The following is a 20,767-nucleotide window of genomic DNA, read 5'->3' on the forward strand; positions in this document are numbered from 1 at the left end:
TATGCATAAAATAACAAACCTGTGAAAATTTGAGCTCAATTGGTCGTCGGAGTTGTGAGATAATAATGAAAGAAAAATAACTCTTGTCACACGTAGTTGTGTGTGTTTAGATGGTTGATTTCGAGACCTCAAGTTCTAAATCTGAGGTCTCGAAATCAAATTCGTGGAAAATTACTTCTTTCTCGAAAACTATGGCACTTCAGAGGGAGCCGTTTCTCACAATGTTTTATACCATCAACCTCTCCCAATTACTTGCCACCAAGAAAGGTTTTATGCCAATAATTATTATGAGTAATTACCAATAGTGTCCACTGCCTTTAACCAGAGGCAACAAAAGCGATTGCCTCCATGCCCCCTGCCTGGTCGGTGCCCACGAAATGCTCCAGTAGAAATTGCCTTCGTGCCCTTGCCTTTTCTAAAAAGCAGCATACAGGCATGCATGTCTAGGTGTGAATTAATGTTACCATAGACATGCCTAAAATCCAGTGGACTGCCAGAATGTTCTGAAGTCAGGTCCGTGATGATTGGCAGTGGTCCAACGAACCAGTCCATGTACACCCCCTGGAATAATTGACCAATCCAGTTGGAATGTTCTGAATTTTCAGACAATCCCCAAGATTTCAGAGCTTGGAGAGGTGTAGAATTCAGGTAACAGGAGCTCCTCTTTCCAGTCTTTGGATTCTTGATCATCACCTGTTTCCCTTCTTGTGCTTGCGCTTCTTCAGAAGTTCACCAACGGCACTGAGGCGAAAAAGATGGGGGGGGGGGGGAGAGATGGGGGGGGGGGGGGAATTAACAATCAGAAGACCAAAGGAGCCACTAGTTTTGAGATCTTGGAAGAACACATGAAATAGGCTGCGTTCAAACACAAGTAACCAAATGGTCAAACGGTTTAGGGTAAAATTCAAACCATTTGTACAAAATAGAAAAAATACAAGTCGATGGCATGTACATGTATGCATAGACAACATAACAAGAAGTGAACTGAAGGCAGCAATCAAATCTACAGGGCGAGTCAAAAAGAAGTTGACCAGGATTGGTGATGTTTTGGTAATTGTCAAAGACCAGTATTCTCACTTGGTGTATTACAATGCATAAAATAACAAACATCTGAAACTTTGGCCTCCAATTGGTCCTCAAAAGTGCAAGAAAATTATGAAAGAAAAAACACCCTTGTTGCACAAACTTGTGTGCTTTCTGAGAAAGGCTTCAGGCCTGAAGCCTTTCTCAGATTCGAATATTTCAGCGAGGAAATACCTCTTTCTCAAAAACTTTGTTACTTCAGAGGGAGTTGTTTCTCTTAATGTTTAAAACTATCGACATCTCTCCGTTGCTCGTAACCAAGCAAGTTTTCTTAATTGCTTATTCATATTTTGAGTACAATAATAAATAATTGTTTCATCTACCTTGCTTCTTGTTTCCTCCTCTTGTAACCAAAGTAGCTTTCATTGCCTCCTTGTCTCTGTCCCTCCCCTGCATCCTCATTGTCACAATTCTTCCTTTCCCTTTTCCATCTTGCGTCTTGTTGCCAGGTACGATGACCCTGCTGCTGGTAGTGAAGGTGGGTCGAGTTGATCAGCTGGGGCGGGAGAGGTACACCCAGGGGTTTGACTGTATTCACAAACTCAAGGAACAGATGTTAGGTTAAGTCAAGGAAATTTCTAACAATATTTCAGAATGTAAATTCTCCTGACCCCAATTAGCAAGAGTAAAACCTTAATCTGATGAAAAAACCTTTATACAACTGGTACTATTCCTGTTCATTGGGCAACCCAGAACTCCTTCAAAACGCACAAACCAAATTCAGGCACACTACATGTACATGTACTTTATCTACTATGAACCAATCCCTCTATGTAAAATGAGTAGGTGTCATAATTCAAGCGTAGTCCCACATACATGTAGCTTGCAGGAAGGTGTCTTGAGCGTCACTGAGTAACGGATTGGCGCGCTATTATAAGAAGCCACTATTATCATTATGGTGATGCAAAGCCATAATTATTCGCAGAACAAATCATCAGGTCTGCACGATAAGGTCGTTAGTGCAGTTTGTATGAACTTCATAAAATTGGTTTGCAAATTAAGGAAAACAGTAAATGGAGGCCATTGATCAAGAGTGGTCTTCAAATTTATTGTTTCGCAAAAACAAGCGATCATGCAGAAAAATGTTTATCAGTAGATTTACTTTGTTCAAATTTGTGTGCGTTTGTCATTAAAGGCAAGGTACGCGTTTGGTAATTGTCAAAGACAATCATTAGCATAAAATAACAAGCCTGAGAAAATTTGGACTCGATTGGTCATCGAAGTTGCGAGAAAATGAAAGAAAAAAACAACCTTGTGGGACGAATTTATGTGCTTTCAGATAAGAATAAAAGACTTCTAGCTAGAAGTCTTTTATTATTTTAGTGAGAAATTACCTCTTTCTCAAAAACTACATTACTTCAGAGGGAGTTGTTTCCCACAATGTTTTATACTATCAACAGCTCTCCAATGCTCGTTACCAAGTCAGTTTTTAAGTTAATATTTGTTTTGAGTAACTACCAAACATGTGTACATGTACCTTCCCTTTAAACGCCCCTAAATCATTACATATATGAACTTGCAACTAATAACCTTATTGACCCCTTGCACGCGCGTCACACGCGGCCACTGTGCCACACTCACCATTTTGGTGGGCACATAGGTTTTATGTGTTAACGTCGCGTCGCCTAAAATGGGCCCTTCACTGAATAACGCACAGTGACATTGCCCACCAATAAGGTGCATCCAAGATTATTCTGATGATGACTTCAGGTGAATTGGGTCAATACACCTGAGCAGGAAAAATGTACTCATGATCACGTTGATGACACAACAACTTTTGGTGTGCAAGATTCTGGCTTCATGTACATAAAATAATTTCAGCATGATTATCATCAAAACCTGATAACCAATGTTGATAATCAGCCACTGATAAATATATAAATGTATGGATATTTCTCCAAGATGTTGGGATGAAGTCATGTCCAACATGGATGGATGAAGCATCATTCACTCTCGTTGATGTAAAAAACGATGTTTATCCTAATGTTAAGGAGGAATTAATATTTTTATCTTTCGAAATATGACATTCAATGTTATTCGTGGTAAGACACTTTATTTTTCCTGTCCTGTGTTGCTTATTAGTTTGTACGTCTTCCCTGCTCAAGATATCATCTGAGATATGCTTTCCTTTCATCTTTTCATTTTCAAACATCCACCTTTAAAAAGTGCAATTAATTGCTTTATGTACAACTACTTGTTGCTTTTCACATTGTTTTACTATTTTGAATGAAATAACTTTATCTTCACCATTTGCACAAAGTGACAAACTAACAAAATGTGAAAAACCATCACTTTTGTCCAATCGATTTTGGTATAACAAACATGTAAAAACAGCTCAATGTACTTGGATCAATATCATTGACAACATTTAGTATAATATGAAATAAGATAACATTCATGTAAAAAAAGCTTAATTTATAACCTGCGCCCCAATCAAGGGGCCTTTACGTTTCAATTATTCACACAAATGTTACTGAACAGTACTTAGTTAGAAAAGGATATTTTTGCTTCCGTTGTTGATGAAAGTTATGGCTTTTCCTTTACTTCCTAAACGGCCTGTTCGTCCAATCTAAAAACAAAAAGGGAATCAAAATACAAAATATGAGCTGGAGTGTTAAATACTTTTTGTAGAAATGTTTGCGGATTTCAACTGATTTGACATCATTTCAGGGAAGGTTACACTTGGTAATCAATCGTAAAATTAATGACAATGACAACTGTTGATGAGAAGCCTACAGCAGCTTTTTATAGTATTTATTTATTTTATTTTATTTTAATTTTATATTCACTCCGGATTTTCGGCGAAATGACATTTTCACAGGTTAGTTCTATTGCATGCAACTACATTAATATAGAATTACATCACCATCAGGGTGGATATGCGCACACTACAAGTCTTTATTATTATTATTTATTATTTAATCAAAATTCCAAAATCCAAAGGTATACTTTGCCTTTAACCCAACTGATGAGGCCACCTACCTGATGGATGTACTCTTCTACTGTGTTTGGCATGTCAAAGTTCACCACCATCTTGACCCCTGGGAGGTCAATGCCCCGACCCAGGACAGCTGTGCACACCAGAACTGGGTATTCCCCATCCCTGAAGCACTGTAGTGTCTCAGTCCTTTCGCTCTGGGGTCTGTCACCATGCAGAGAGGCTGCACGGATGTCACATGTCTGAAACAAAGAAAATCAAACACTACTACTCATCCTGAGCTCGGAAGAATGGTGTAAGGTTCTATGCCCTTCTACCAGGAACACAAACTACTTTTTGAGCCAATTGACCGAACTCACCTGGGCCCAATTTTACACAGCTGCTTAACGGACTATTTTGTGCTTACTGTGCGATTTCCATTTCATAGGGCTGCTAACCGAAAGCACATGAAAAGGCATGCTAACAAACCTTCCGGTGCTTACCACACGAAAATAAATGAAGTCACAATGCAAATCCATGGTAAACCCGCAATGGCCGCCCAATTTTTCTGCTAACCTGTGAAACACAGTTGCCCCTCAGCAAATTTTTCTGCTAGAGTAAGCACAAAATTTGCTTGCCATTAAGCAGCGCTATGAAATTGGGCCCTGATGTCATCATCTGAATAATCTTGGATGCGCCATACTGGTGGGCAATATCACTTGGGTTATTCAGTGAAGTGTGCATTTAAGGCGACGCGGCGTTTACCTATTGCAACCAACATGGTGAGCGTGGACAGTCGCTGCATGTGACGTGTGTGCAAGGGGTCAAGAGGAGCAGATCCTAATCAATTAAATTGCCCCAGTTAAACATTTGTTTATGCCCTTCAACGAGGAACACAAAGTACTTTTTAATTGTTTCAGTAGCAGAAGGTCCTAAGCTATACAATGGCCCAAATTACAATTTTGTCGTTAGAATTATCCCAAAGACATGTTTTCCCATTCCATTGACTTTCATCTTCCTATACTGACTTATGAAAGGAAGAAAACTGATCAAACTTTCACACCGTTTTCTTAAAACACTTATTTGCACATTAACTGCTTACGCCCTTGCACCAGTAAACCTTTCGCCTTCTTCCAGGCACACAAAGATTTTATGAAACGTTGGCTTACAGTTAGACAAATGTATATAGGATTTTGAGGCATTGCATGGTGAGGTATCAATGTATATTTGGTTTGCATGTGTGTATCTACTTGCCAGGTAGAGTTTGTTCTTCTCCTGACTATGACTAGAGCAAGCTAGGCGTAACGTTGAGACCAATTTAAGAACTGACTCCGCAGTAGTACAGTTAATCACGATCCTATAAGCTAAAGTAGCCATGCAATGCCTCAAAAGCTAAAGTAGCCTATTTTCTATACCATCCGCCTGGTAATAGTTAAAAAGCAGGATAGTTCTTTTCAGAACTGAGAAGTCTCCCGAACCCCCTGAACATTTACTCTGCGGTAGTAGAATAAAGCAAGACAGTTCTCTAAGAACAAACTCTACCTGGCAAGTAGATACACACATGGTGTTACCGCAAACCAAATATACATAGACAAATGTAAGTATTCAGCATCTAGACACAGACCCTTTACAAAATGTTGAATGATAGAAATAAATTACCGAAGGCACACAGTTAAAAGGGGAATGCAGTGTCCTCTCTGTACATGCAAGATTTTCTTACAGCAAACAGTCCGCACTGCATGTAATATAAGGGCCTTTGTCGCAAGAGGCAACTTTAGCAGGAAACCACCTCCAGTGAATGCTACAACACCACTTTGGTAGCACATGAGTCATTTTTTAAACAATGTCATACGATTCCCAGAAAAATTATGAGAACATTCAAATGTGAATGGATTCTCTTCTTAGAGATTGCCTGGAACAGGGCCCAGATTCATGGCTCTGCTTACCGTAAGCAAAGAATCGGCGCTGACGAAAGCAGGGAATTCTGTGCTTACGTCAAGCGTTTTTCATGGTTAAGCAGGGAAATTTGGCTTGTGTGCGTGCTTACTCCACATTAGGCATTCTACACTTACACAGCTAGCGCAGAAATTTGGCGCTTGCACATAAGAGAAGAATGGTGATCATAAGCATAAATATTGGCAGTAGGCAGAGCCATGAAAGTGGGCCCTGGTTCTCAGTAAATTGCCTTGTGTGACAAGGTCCTAAGACCTGTATGTACCTTGTTGATCGCTAGTGAAAGAAGTCCTGCTCCTATTTTAGAGTCAACAAACACCACCAAGGGAGGCCTGTTGGAAAAGCAATACATGTCTTCAAATTATTTGCATATTTTGGTACAAACAAGGTGAAGTGGCCGAGCGGATAGGATTACCAAACTCAAGCTCTGGTGTTTATGTTCAGCAGAGTGTAGATTCTAGTCCCAGTCACACTTGTGTCCCTGAGCAAGACACTTAACTATAATTGCTTCTCTCCACCCAGCGGTATATGGGTACCTGTGAGGGCAGAGAATGTTCTTGCGATTTATTTAGCCTTGTGCTGTATTTTTTGTGCACAGGCTGTATATTCCCCAGGGAGCTGAGATGGTTTAAGGAATGAATTACATGGCCCAATGACAAGGGGTTATAATGTTGGAAGTACTTTGAGATGCCCTTCGAGTGTGAGAAGGACTTAACAAAAAAACACGATTTTTATAATTATTATTACCAATCTCACAAAAAAATAACCAACCTCTCTGAAAACCGTGTTCACCACTTACGCTGAGTGACATCTTCATCTGCACTTTTTTTTTGACAGATTAACGGTGGTGTTTTTTAATGCCTGGAACAGTGTGGATTTTCCCTAAAAATTTTGCCGACATGAGAACGGATAAAATGTTTATCCATCTGGACTTTCCATTGTGCAGCATGTACAGACAGGCACCTACATGTAGTATGCTTTGTATCACCTATAACTGGTTCTGGAAAACATGTCTTCCAGAAGTTTATGGGTCATTTGATTAGCTTCCCTGTGTCGACCCTACGAGCTCATTCGGGTGAACCCCTGACAAGAGCTAATCGAACGACGTCATGCACCTCAGGCCAGCCCCAAGTTACTCCTTCCACAAGCAGGGCACTTGGGGCTGACCCAGGTGAGCCCCTGAAATGACGTCAAAGCCATTCGAACGTATCAGGGGTAGACCGGGGTCAACCCAGGGAAACACACCCAGTTTGTAACCCCTGATTCCAGATTTAGGGAATAACAATTTGATATTCTGCTCTTACAACAAGTACCTATAATGCTTGGGATCCTGCAGTACTGCAAAGAGATTCTTCTTCTTAGCTGGTTCCTCGACCCACATCACAATCTGCTTTACTGAAGTACATGGAGTGTTGGGCTGAAATCAACAGAAAACCCAACACATATTAATACATACAACATGATGGAATGAGTTCCCAGGATAAGTTCCAACCATGGTTTGATCCACAAGTTTGTCCACACTCGGGCAACCTTACATGTATGTGTGATCCCTGGCTACATGGCAGTATCTCTACTTTGCCAACACAGAAAAGATCAGTATGCTAGGCATAAGTTCTTTGGGCTCCCTCTGAAGTAACACAGTTTTTGAGAAAGAAGTAATTTTCAACTAAAATATTTGAATTTGATTTGAGACCTCAGAATTAGATTTTGAGGTCCCAAAATCAAGCGGTGTTTTTTTTCCATTATTATCTCGCAACTTTGAAGACCAATTGAATTCAAATTTTCACAGGTTTGTTATTTTATTCACATGTTGAGATACACCAAGTGAGAACAATGGTCTTCGACAATTAATGAAGGTGTCAGGTGTCTTTAACATAGAGAACAAACCTTGCCAATTGAGATGTAGAGTGGATTATGTAGCAATGATGCAGCTACATTCTCCATGGATTGAGGTATTGTTGCAGAGAACAGCATCGTCTGATGAGAGTTTGGAAGATGACTCATCACATCCAACACCTGATGATCAATCACAAATGAAACAGGTCAACAACAAGTGTTTAAACTCTATCCATCCAGATGGAATGAGTTCAGGCATTTTTATCATGATCGATATTGTATACTGATGATTTAAAGAAGAACATGTAGGAAAGGTCTCCAGTGTTAGTCGTCCGAATGTTTATTAATACCTCAAATAAAATAAAAGAGCAAAGATTTAACAATATGTTACAGATTTGGTAATAACAAAATTAAAGTTAAAAGAAACTATTTGACCTTTTATCTTCCAACCAATGTCTTCACAAGATGCAGACATTTCCTTGCCAAGTCCCTAAGTGAAAGGCCATGGGTGATCAAATCTGAAGTTACCTGACCTGTCGTTGATTTCACAAAACTCTTCCGAACTTAAGGCTTATCTTAATAGGACTTAGGACGAGTCCCAACCCTGCACTTTAGCATGTAGACCTTAAGATTAATCCTAAGTTAGGACGAGTTAAAGACAAATCCTAACTCTTTGTGAAATCGACCCCTGGAGTCAGTTTCACAAAGAGCTAAGATTGATCTTTACTGCAAATAAATCATAGTTTTTAAGTAAAGAGCGATGTCACAATACAATTCACTATTGTAATTTGACCATTTGTCTTATAATGAATTGTACTACTTTGGGAAATCAAGCGCTGACTTGACTTATCTCTGACCTTACATCACTTAATCTCTAACCTGACTTAGTCTCTGACCTGACATGCCTGACCTGAGACCTGACCTATGACCTGACCTACATTATAACCTACCTGTTGTTTGAAGCCTTTATGTAGCATGGTGTCAACCTCATCAATAATCACTGTCTTAATTGCTGCTAATGATACACCTGCACATTCATAACATGGAATCATTGTTTAAGAACTAAATTTAGAACATTTCATCTTGATCAAGTGTATACATTCATTTTAAGTGTTTAATTCAATAAATTCAGTGTAACTGGCATTTATAATCTTCTTTGCTCTAGCCTTTAAAGTAAGGATTTTAAAGTAAGGATTTTAATCCTAGATTGGTGGAGTGGATTTCTTTTAAGTAGCAATAAAGACAAAATTGGGGCTGTGGATTATGGAAACTATAATCATAGACAGGCAACTAGGGCTGGGGAAGGGGCTATCATTTTGTTTTCTTTTATTTGATTGAATTGCTAGATTATCCCACCTTCCTTCTGAATAACATCAAGGATTCTACCAGGAGTAGCAATAATAAACTGGACATCTTGTTTGAGTCGATGTAGCTGTGTCGGCATTGGTAGTCCACCTACCATAAGAGCTGTCCTCATGTTAGGTAAACCTGATAAAAACAAATACAGTTTGTTACCATTAGGAGTGTCACAAAACACTGTGTACTTAGTACAGGCGTTTACCATTTAAGAAAAGACTATGACATACTTTCTTTTGTTATCTTTGACACTGTGCAAAGATTCAGATAATACTTCAAATAACCCTTGAAGTCACATTCCTTTTACACTTATTGACAAAGCGAAAAGACTCAGCAGGACTGGGCAACTAGGCCCAAATTGCATATATCGCAGGGTCAGGCTTTCCAAACAATTTGGTGTGGAGGGACATATCAGAAATAAAAGGATGTGGCCACCACACTCGCCAAGCTGCCGAGGCCGTCAGGGTTAAATGCATCACAAAGTGTTCGATGCATATTTTTCTAAAGCCATTTGTATTTAAACGCAGACAATCCGGAGCAAATATGTCCAAGCATGAAGAATAATCCCTCGATCACAAAATACACAATCCGAGAAGCGTTACTGCAGTACACTTATCATATTCAAATTTTGAGGCAAGAAAAATAACATAATTTTCCCAAACCACATTACTTTGAAGTGAAATGTTTCTCAAAATACTAAATACAATATCGAAAGCTGATGCAGTGGTATTGCCATTAATTTTAAGAATGATTACCAATGTATAACTTCCTGTTAATTAAACAGATTAAACCCAAGGAATTCACTCTAGGTAGTAGTACCTTTTCTCACATATACCAGGGTTCTGGCTGATATACAGCTTTTAACATCAAGTCAAAACCATTCTGAAGACCTTATGGCAATTCATGGTGCTTTGGCCAAACTTGAATGTCCAAAATTTCAATAACTTAGGGAGAAACCTACAGCCATAATAACAATAGGTCAAGTACCTTGCATCAATTGTTTTGCTTGCTCCTCAATTTGCATGGCTAGCTCTCTGGAAGGCGACAGGATCAATCCCAGGGGTTTGCTCCCCTCTTCTTTACTGTCTCTAAAACACACAGTGTTGTAGATTTGTAGAATGGTGGGAACAAGGAAAGCAGCAGCTGTTGGTACAAACAAACAAACAAACAAACAAACAAACAAACAAACAAACAAACAAACAAACAAACAAACAAACAAACAAACAAACAAACAAACAAACAAACAAACAAACAAACAAACAAACAAACAAACAAACAAACAAACAAACAAACAAACAAACAAACAAACAAACAAACAAACAAACAAACAAACAAACAAACACAGAGTGAGAATGTTATACTCTTGAGGTGGGAAGTAGAGCTAAAGGGAGATTAATATATTTTTGGGGGTGTCGTGGCCGAAAGACTAAGAGCATCGGACTCAAGTTCTGGTGGTTGATTGGGATGTGGGTTCCAATCCCGGTCGTGACACGTGTCCTTACGCAGACACTTAACCATTGCTTCTCTTCACCTAGGGGTAAATAGGGTACCTGTGAGGCCGGGATGGTTTATGTCAATGACAAGCTTTGAGCGCTGTAACTCGCAGCACCGGCTGTATACTCCCCAGGGAGCAGAGATGGTTTAAGGAATGATTTAAAGCCCAGTGAACAGGGGTAACAATTCTGTATGGTTAATGTTAGTGGTTTACAAAACTGAATTACTTTTTCCGGAGCTTGTCTGAGCACACACCATCATGTCACGCCATCTCAACGCTGCTGGAATGACCTGCATCTGGACTGGAGTAGGCATGTTGTATCCAACATTTGCAAGATTGGCCTCCACTGTGGAAAGAAAAGTCCATCAATGAAATTAAAACAAACGAAGAAAAAAAGACTGTGCAACATTCTACATAGCCCTTTTCACCTGACGAAAGCCAACTAGGGTCCTTGGAATCAGTGCCAGTTGTCTTGACCACGGAAGCTGGCCAAACTCAAACACGATCTTCACACGACACAGACACCACTGCCCTTGTCACAGGTCCTTCATCTTTAATGGTGTCAAAGCTCAACATCGTTAAACATCGGAATAAAAATTTGCATGTTGATTACAAATCATCTTTGCATACTGTCTATATGACATGTCGACATTGTGTGGTTTTTGTATCTATGTCAGGAAACAGTTTCATCAAGAAACTTTGCATGGTGAAATACTTAGACCGAACAACTAGAGTTTTGTTCATACCGAGTGCTTATATTTGCTCATTATTTCATAGCAAATGCTGATCTTAGAGTAGCAACTGATACGTGTTGTGTAGCAATTTGCTCCGCTATACAAAGCAGAGAAGTACATGTACACAGTAAGTTCTGTGCAAAGCTATGCCACCATGCACAATCCGTACACTTGAATAGTTTAAGCAGTTGAACAACTCATTGGAAAAATGCTACCAAGGGAAGGAGGACTGATGACTAATTGCATAATATAGACAAATTGATTTCTCTCTGATGAAACAACATTTTTCACCTACTTTTTTTTGGAGCAACAAGATGCGAGAACTCAATGATTGGTCTTGGAATGTCCATTCCTTCAACAAAGATGTCAACCTTAAAAAAAAAAGTGAAAAAAGAAAAGAAAAAAGGAATACAAATCATTGGTTTCCTTATCAAAGTAACAATTTAAGCATCCTTTCTAACTGGTTCTTGGTTTCATTGCAATTGTCACCTTTGACAAGGAATCTCAATGTTCATGAAAAGACAACAGATCTGACCAAGTGTTTCAACCAGCTGTTCTGTGGTTATAGGTATAGTTTACATTGTAAAGTAGCTAGAAATAATGAACTGTGGCAGATAATACCCACTGACTAGTTACATGTAGGTTATGGACTAGAGCATAATAATGTCAATAATTAGTTTAGAGATGTTATGTAAATGACGTAATTTTGAGTAGGACGCCCTTGCCTACAGGTCAAAATGAGCTAGTTCACTGGCCCTTCATTAGTGCCGGGAAGTCCAAATATGTGCAATTTCATTGTTTCATCCACAGTTTATTTCCGAGATGGAGGCTACATGTAGTTGACCATGATGTACTGGTTATTTATATCAGTTTTTATATAGCGCTTTGCACATCCGAAGGGCATCTCAACATTATTAACCCTGGTCACTGGGCCTTAATTCATTCCTTAAACCATCTCAGCTCCCAGGGAGTATACAGACTGTGCAACATTAATATGCGCTACTCGGCTAAATCAATCACAAGAACCACCTCTGCCCTCACAGGTACCCATTTACCCCTGGGTGGAGAGAAGCAATTATAGTGTCTTGCTCAGGGACACAAGTGTCACGACCAGGATTTGAACCCACACTCTGCTGAGCTGAAGCTTGAGCTTTGTGTTGATATTCGCTCGACCACGACAGCTACGCTACCTGCTGCCAAAACATAAGATTTGAACAACCTCTTGCTACCGGGCAACCTCGGTAGTCTAGTTTGTAAGACACTGCTCTAGAATTGCAAGGGTCGTGAGTTCGAATCCCACCTGAGTAAATATGCCTGTGATATTTTTTCACAGGACTCGGAAAAGTACAGAGTATACAGTGCTAGCACACATCTGTGTATGCGTAAAAATAATTAATACCCTACAATCTGTAAGTTCATACGTGGAAATTCTACTCACAAAATGTCAGTCCTAAAGTGGTCTTATAATAATAATTAATAATTTGGGGGGCTAATCATCCTTACTCGCAGCTAAGAGCTGAATTGCGAAGGACGCAGCTACAACGTGTTCGAGAAGCAGGCATGCAAGGGCGCATTCAGCTGCCAGCCACATCAACCCATTATGACCACGGAGCACAGCCAAGATCGAAAGTGTTTGATTTTTCCTGAGGGAGGAAAACCGGATAGTCTGGAAAACCCTCGTGGCACAGCAGAGAACCAACGCACAACTCAACTCACATATGGCCCCGACCGGGAATCGAACTGGGGTCACCTTGGTGAGAGGCGAGCGCTTTACGCACAAGCCAACCGTGCCACCCTTAAATGGGGCTGAAACATTCAGAAAGAATCAGTTTAATGAGTACTCTTTACCTGTGCTCTGATTTCTTGAACTTGTTCTTTGCTTAGGTCTGAGATCTCCTCATGTTCCTGATACATGTAACCAACGGGTTCAGGTTCTTCAATGATAACCTTGGTTGTATTGACCTGTTCAGGAGCTGGAGTTGATAACCGAGTCTGAGAAGAAGAAACGGAAAAAAAGGTGCGATGGTGTTAATTGCAAAAATGCAGGAATCACAGGACATCAAACTCATTTTGTTCATGGCTCCAAATTAGAATTAGCTGTTGCAAACAACTAATACAAACCAAATGGACCGATGGTATAAATGCCAAAAAAAAGTTAATTGCCTGACCTTTTAAAACATTATGTAGAAACCAGAATGTGATAGTCAAGGATCTTGTATTGGTATTCGGAACAAAACTTGGATCAACATAATGCACTCGTTATAAAATGTCTATCAGTCACCTTTTTTTTTTAATACTGATTTGTGTGAAAGCTGTTTTAAAGTGAAATATGGGAAAAGACGACTCAGGTCTCTCCCTTTTTAGCAGAAACTGATTGACAATACCGGTGAGAACCTTTTTCTTGACACTTTACATAATGACATGGCCATGCAAGTATTTAGTTTAAGGGAAAACAAAAGAATTACATGGATGCCACGAAGCAACTGCGCCTGTTGCCAACTTATGTTTTAAAAGAACAAAAACCAATCGGGTTATCTGTGAATTAGCCATACCGTTGCTGAAGTCTTTCCAAGTCTCGCCAAATTCCTGGCTTTGCATTCACGGCTGCAAATATCAAACTCAGTCTGATCACAAATGTAAGCTCCATATCTGCTGCATATGACACACACAGGTTCATCATCAACAGGCCATCTTTGTTTTTTACTGTATGACACAACTTCCTCCTCATCACTCTCATGTTCCTCATCTATCTGCCCATTCTTCTCATCAGCATTCTCCGTCTTAACCACAGCTTCTTCTTTTCTTAAAGGTGTCTCTGAAGATGCCAGTCTCCCATCTCTTTTTATGTTTGCGATAGACTTCCTTATTGCAGCAATATCGATTGGAATCCCTGGAAGTGGAAGGTCAGAACCACCATGTATCCCACTGCTGACACCGAATTCTGAATCCCCTTTATGTGAAATGGTAGAGTCATTCTTAGTTCCTAAAACTTCAGCCTCATCTTTGCACTTAAGTTGTAAAGGTACAGTATCTGATTTAATCGAGAATCCTACATGTAGGTCTGGGCATTTGATGTGTAAATGTTCTTCTCTTGCTGGGGTAGGTTTTGCCTCAAAATTTGTTGATGAGTCTTCCAACTTTGTGACTGATGATTCTCCTTGGCACAAAGTGGTTTTCCGAACTTCATTTTCTGGTAATATTTCTTCTCCTAAGGCTGAGATGCAATGTCCAGCCTCTATGCTGTTTGTTAATTTGAAAGGGTTGAGGGTTTGATGAGAAGTTTTGCAATGGTCGATGTGCTTAGATTCTGAGGTATTCTGTGTATTTATCACAGTATTGACAGGACAAACATCAGTTTTCTTTTTGGCAGAAGCTGTTGAGGCTGCAGGTGATTTTGCTGGCTTGCGTTTGACTGCCCTTGGAACGAACATATTGATGTGGCGGAACTATGTGTAGTACTGCACAATCTCTACATGTAAATAAAAACACTGCAACCATCTGCAATGAAAACAATAAAGCAACTAATTGTTATAAAAAAAATGCCATCAACACAACACTCAATGACTCAGCCACCACAACACAACATTAGTTGTCTAGACAAGAGAGTAGGCTATTATATTAAAGTAACGAGTAACTACCGCTAGGGAAAGTAGTCCTACACATATATGTTAAGCGCAATCTGTTAATCTGCCAAAGAACCGATCGCGCTGCGCTATTACAAGATGTTCCGCTCTATTGAAAGATCTTTTGTTCGCGCAGCCATCAGTCGATCTCGCAACAGTCGATCGATTGTGCAATAAACATCTTTGCCTATCGACTGATCACGTTACAATGTATTTTTTGTCTGATCGATCAATGGTGCATGCAGAAATGGGTGTGCTATTCGACCTATGTGCAGGACCAGGAATAATCTAGCGTGATCGCCAAAGAAAGTGGTAAAAATGGGGCAAATCTAGTGACTAGTCGGTCAAAATTGTATGTGTTGGACCATTTCGCCCCGTGTTGGTGTCAAACCTATACCTCTGAAACCCTCCGGCCTTGTAATGCGGCTGTTGGGAGGAGGGATACGTTATCGCAACTATGCTTTTTTACTTGCATCTGTACATATTTCTATCTGCACCTGACACAAATTCCTGTTGCCTAAGTCAACCCATGTGGATGCCCTCACCACACGCAGAGCGTACATCTTCATTTCAATCATTTGACGGCTGCTTTACAAGGAAGAAGAAGAAGAATGAACCAGCATAGTTGCGATAGCCGTCGGAAGGGGGGTTACGTTATCATAACTAACTCAGAAAGTACTTTTTAGTAGGCCTACTGATATAATGGATGTAGCCATGGTGTAGTACTAGTAGTACTACTAGTACGACTACTAGTAGCCGTACTAGGCTCTAAAATAATGAGACATTATTTTCAGTGCATTTCAAAACTTGTCATGCTTGTTTGAACCAGTTGAAGTTCAGGCTGTTGGTGTGGCAGTTGTCATCACCATCATCATGATCTAGACCCAGCAACTGGGGCGCTGTATGTACTGTACTCCTTTTTTCGAAATTCTATAGCTCCTCCATGCATATTGCACTGACCATGCATGCACTACGTTAGTTGCGATAATCGTAACCCTCCATCCTCCCGACGGTCGAGAGGATGGAGGGTTACGATTATCGCAACTAGCACTACGTTGCCGACAGACGACAAAGGCCGACACAAACACAATTATTTGCGACTCAAAGTCCCAAAGATTATCGAAAACCAGAGACATGTCCGACAAACATGAATCCCTACCCGATACCTTACCTATCATTCAAGCAGGGTCCCCCAGAAGTTATTGTTGACATTTTTTCTATTATATCGCACAGCAGTTTCGCAGACAAATCTAACCTTGTATGGCCAATGGAGGGCGCCCTTTCATCTTGCGCGCGTTTTGTTTGTTTGTGGTGTGCTCTTATGTCACCAGGCTGAAGTGAGCACCGTGTTTGGGCCCAACACTAAATCGGGCCCAGCACCGAAATTATCCTCAGCACCGAATTAAAAAAAATCCGCAAACGACCGTCAATACACGTCGACACCACCAGGGATGCTTTATCAGCATACCTAACTTTAACGGAATTTGTGTCACCTTTAAATTATTAAATTTCACGATTTTCTTTCATGGATATGTTTATTACATCCCTGACCACATCTCCTGGGCGGAAAAATAATCTCAGATCACTAATTAGCTCAGCCCAACTAATTAAACATTGACTCAAATTAGCTTGTGTATAAATAATGTACTAACTGCGGCAAACATACCTAACTTTGACGAAATTTGTGTCACTTTTAATTTATGGAATTTTAATATTTTCTTTCATAGATGTGTTTGTTAAATCCTTGACAACATCTCCTAGGCGGAAAAATAAGCTCAGATCACTAATTAGCTCAGCCCAACTAATTAAAGATTGTCTCAATTTGGCGCGTATATAGCCTAATAATGTACAAAGTGCAGGTAAACATACCTAACTTTGACGAAATTTGTGTCACCTTTAATTTAAGAAATTTTAATATTTTCTTTCATAGATATGTTTGTTACATCCCCGAACATATCTCCTGGGCGGAAAAATATTCTCAGAACACTAATTAGCTCAGCCCAACTAATTAAAATTGTCTCAAATTAGCGTTTGTATAGCCCAACAATGTACAAAGTGTGGGTAAACATACCTAACTTTGACGAAGTTTGTGTCACCTTTAATTTATGAAATTTTGATATTTTCTTTCATAGATATGTTTGTTACATCCCTGACCATATCTCCTAGGCGGAAAAACAATCGCATATCACTAATTAGCTTAGCCCAACTAATTAAAGATTGTCTCAAATTAGCGTGTGTATATAGCCTCATAACGTATACAAAGTGCGGGTAGCATACCAAACTTTAACGAAATTTGTGTCACCTTTAATTTATGAAATTTTAATATTTTTTTCATAGATATATTTGTTACATCCCTGACCATATCTCCTAGGCGGAAAAATAATCTCAGATCACTAATTAGCTCAGCCCAACTAATTAAAGATTGTCTAAAATTAGTGTGTGTATAGCCTATTAATGTACAAAGTCCGTGTATAGACATACCTAACTTTAACGAAATTTGTGTCACCTTTTATTTATGAAATTTTAATATTTTCTTCCATAGATATGTTTGTTACATTCTTGAACACATCTCCTAGGCGGACAAATAATCTCACTTTACTAATTAACTCAGCCCAACTAATTAAAGATTGTCTCAAATTAGTGTGTGTATAGCCTATTAATGTACAAAGTGCGGATACATACCTAACGAAATTTGTGTCACCTTTAATTTATGAGATTTTAATATTTTCTTTCATAGATATGTGTGTTACATCCCTGACCATATCTCCTAGGCGGAAAAATAATCTCAGATCACTAATTAGCTCAGCCCAACTAATTAAAAATTGTCTCTAATTAGCGCTTGTATACAGCTACATAGTGTATTACAAAGTGCGTGTATAGACATACCTAACTTTGACGAAATTTGTGTCACATTTAATTTATGGAATTTTAATATTTTCTTTCATAGATGTGTTTGTTAAATCCCTGACTACATCTCCTAGGCGGAAAAATAAGCTCAGATCACTAATTAGCTCAGCCCAACTAATTAAAGAATGTCTCAAATTAGCGTTTGTATAGCCTAACAATGTACAAAGTGCGGGTAAACATACCTAACTTTGACGAGATTTGTGTCACCTTTAGTTTAAGAAATTTTAATATTTTCTTTCATAAATATGTTTTTTATATCCCTGACCATATCTCCTGGGCGGAAAAATATTCTTAGACCATTAATTAGCTCAGCCCAACTAATTAAAATTGTCTCAAATTAGCGTTTGTATAGCCCAATAATGTACAAAGTGTGGGTAAACATACCTAACTTTGACGAAATTTGTGTCACGTTTAATTTATGAAATTTTAATTTTTTTTTTTATAGATATGTTTGTTACATCCCTGACCACATCTCCTAGGCGGAAAAATAATGTCAGATCACTAATTAGCTCAGCCTATAACTAACTAAAATTTGTCTCAAATTAGCGTGTGTATATAGACTAAATACGTAAAAGGTGCGGTTAACATAACTAACTTTGACGAAATTTGTGTCACCTTTAATTTATGAAATTTTAATATTTTCTTTCATAAATATGTTTGTTACATCCCTGACCATATCTCCTTGGCGGAAAATTAATCTCAGATCACTACTTAGCTCAGCCCAACTAATTAAAGATTGTCTCAAATTAGCGTAGGTATATAGCCTCATAACGTATACAAAGTGCGTGTATATAGACATACCTATACTTTAACGAAATTTGTGTCACCTTTAATTTATGAAATTTTGATATTTTCTTTCATACATATGTTTGTTACATCCCTGACAACATCTCCTAGGCGGAAAAATAATCTCAGATCACTAATTAGCTCAGCCCAACTAATTAAAGATTGTCTCAAATTAGCGTGTGTATATAGCCTCATAACGTATACAAAGTGCGTGTATATAGACATACCTATACTTTAACGAAATTTGTGTCACCTTTAATTTATGAAATTTTGATATTTTCTTTCATAGATGTGTTTGGTATATCCCTGACCATATCTCCTAGGCGGAAAAATAATCTCAGATCACTAATTAGCTCAGCCCAACTAATTAAAGATTGTCTCAAATTAGCGCTTGTATATAGCCACATAGTGTATACAAAGTGCGTGTATAGACATATCTAACTTTAACGAAATTTGTGTCACCTTTAATTTATGAAATTTTATTATTTTTTTTCATAACTATGTTTGATACATCCCTGATCACATATCCTAGGCGGAAAAATAATCTCAGATCACTAATTAGCTCAGCCCAACTAATTAAACATTGTCTAAAATTAGCGCTTGATATAGCCACATGGTGTATACAGAGTGCGTGTATATAGACATACCTAACTTTAACGAAATTTGTGTCACCTTTAATTTATGAAATTTTAATATTTTCTTTCATAGATATGTTTGTTACATTCCTGACCACATCTCGTAGGCGGAAAAATAATCTCAGATCACTACTTAGCTCAGCCCAACTAATTAAAGATTGTCTCAAATTAGCGTGTGTATATAGCCTCATAACGTATACAAAGTGCGTGTATATAGACATACCTATACTTTAACGAAATTTGTGTCACCTTTAATTTATGAAATTTTGATATTTTCTTTCATACATATGTTTGTTACATCCCTGACAACATCTCCTAGGCGGAAAATAATCTCAGATCACTAATTAGCTCAGCCCAACTAATTAAAGATTGTCTCAAATTAGCGTGTGTATATAGCCTCATAACGTATACAAAGTGCGTGTATATAGACATACCTATACTTTAACGAAATTTGTGTCACCTTTAATTTATGAAATTTTGATATTTTCTTTCATAGATGTGTTTGGTATATCCCTGACCACATCTCCTAGGCGGAAAAATAATCTCAGATCACTAATTAGCTCAGCCCAACTAATTAAAGATTGTCTCAAATTAGCGCTTGTATATAGCCACATAGTGTATACAAAGTGCGTGTATAGACATATCTAACTTTAACGAAATTTGTGTCACCTTTAATTTATGAAATTTTAATATTTTCTTTCATAGATATGTTTGTTACATCCCTGACAACATCTCCTAGGCGGAAAATAATCTCAGATCACTAATTAGCTCAGCCCAACTAATTAAAGATTGTCTCAAATTAGCGTGTGTATATAGCCTCATAACGTATACAAAGTGCGTGTATATAGACATACCTATACTTTAACGAAATTTGTGTCACCTTTAATTTATGAAATTTTGATATTTTCTTTCATACATATGTTTGTTACATCCCTGACAACATCTCCTAGGCGGAAAAATAATCTCAGATCACTAATTAGCTCAGCCCAACTAATTAAAGATTGTCTCAAATTAGCGTGTGTATATAGCCTCATAACGTATACAAAGTGCGTGTATATAGACATACCTATACTTTAACGAAATTTGTGTCACCTTTAATTTATGAAATTTTAATATTTTCTTTCATAGATGTGTTTGGTATATCCCTGACCATATCTCCTAGGCGGAAAAATAATCTCAGATCACTAATTAGCTCAGCCCAACTAATTAAAGATTGTCTCAAATTAGCGCTTGTATATAGCCACATAGTGTATACAAAGTGCGTGTACAGACATATCTAACTTTAACGAAATTTGTGTCACCTTTAATTTATGAAATTTTATTATTTTTTTTCATAACTATGTTTGATACATCCCTGATCACATCTCCTAGGCGGAAAAATAATCTCAGATCACTAATTAGCTCAGCCCAACTAATTAAACATTGTCTCAAATTAGCGCTTG

At 38.4% G+C, this 20,767-nt stretch overlaps 1 protein-coding gene across 2 annotated transcripts; it reads right to left on the reverse strand.

Moving 5' to 3' along the window:
- Positions 1–340: 340 nt before the first annotated feature.
- LOC117296002 (probable ATP-dependent RNA helicase DDX59) lies at positions 341–16,252 on the reverse strand. Of its 2 annotated transcripts, none has more exons than XM_033778835.1 (15): positions 16,169–16,252; positions 13,927–14,872; positions 13,223–13,366; positions 11,670–11,745; positions 10,867–10,986; positions 10,133–10,288; positions 9,146–9,277; positions 8,740–8,816; positions 7,841–7,969; positions 7,267–7,370; positions 6,219–6,285; positions 4,066–4,263; positions 3,586–3,652; positions 1,407–1,638; positions 341–741 (listed from the first exon to the last, which is right to left on the reverse strand). In XM_033778835.1, exons 2-15 carry the CDS (start codon positions 14,803–14,805, stop codon positions 690–692), a joined length of 2,433 nt encoding a protein of 810 aa, XP_033634726.1. In that variant the 5' UTR covers positions 14,806–14,872; positions 16,169–16,252; the 3' UTR covers positions 341–689. The 2 variants fall into 2 exon arrangements, 1 of the variants encoding a protein (XP_033634726.1); XR_004519709.1 differs by lacking the exon at positions 341–741 and adding an exon at positions 2,977–3,056 and having other exon boundaries at positions 1,555–1,638.
- Positions 16,253–20,767: the final 4,515 nt, after the last annotated feature.

This window comes from Asterias rubens, chromosome 10, assembly GCF_902459465.1.
Source record: "Asterias rubens chromosome 10, eAstRub1.3, whole genome shotgun sequence".
In the NCBI taxonomy this organism is placed as follows: Eukaryota; Metazoa; Echinodermata; class Asteroidea; order Forcipulatida; family Asteriidae; genus Asterias; species Asterias rubens.

Excerpts from the sequence above, each read along its gene's own strand:
- LOC117296002 (XM_033778835.1), bottom strand. The coding sequence starts at position 14,805 with ATGTTCGTTCCAAGGGCAGTCAAACGCAAGCCAGCAAAATCACCTGCA. Across the intron at positions 10,987-11,669 it reads TCTTGTTGCTCCAAAAAAAA|TGGAGGCCAATCTTGCAAAT; the intron begins GTAGGTGAAAAA and ends TTCTTTCCACAG. Across the intron at positions 742-1,406 it reads AGGAGGAAACAAGAAGCAAG|TGCCGTTGGTGAACTTCTGA; the intron begins GTAGATGAAACA and ends TTTTCGCCTCAG.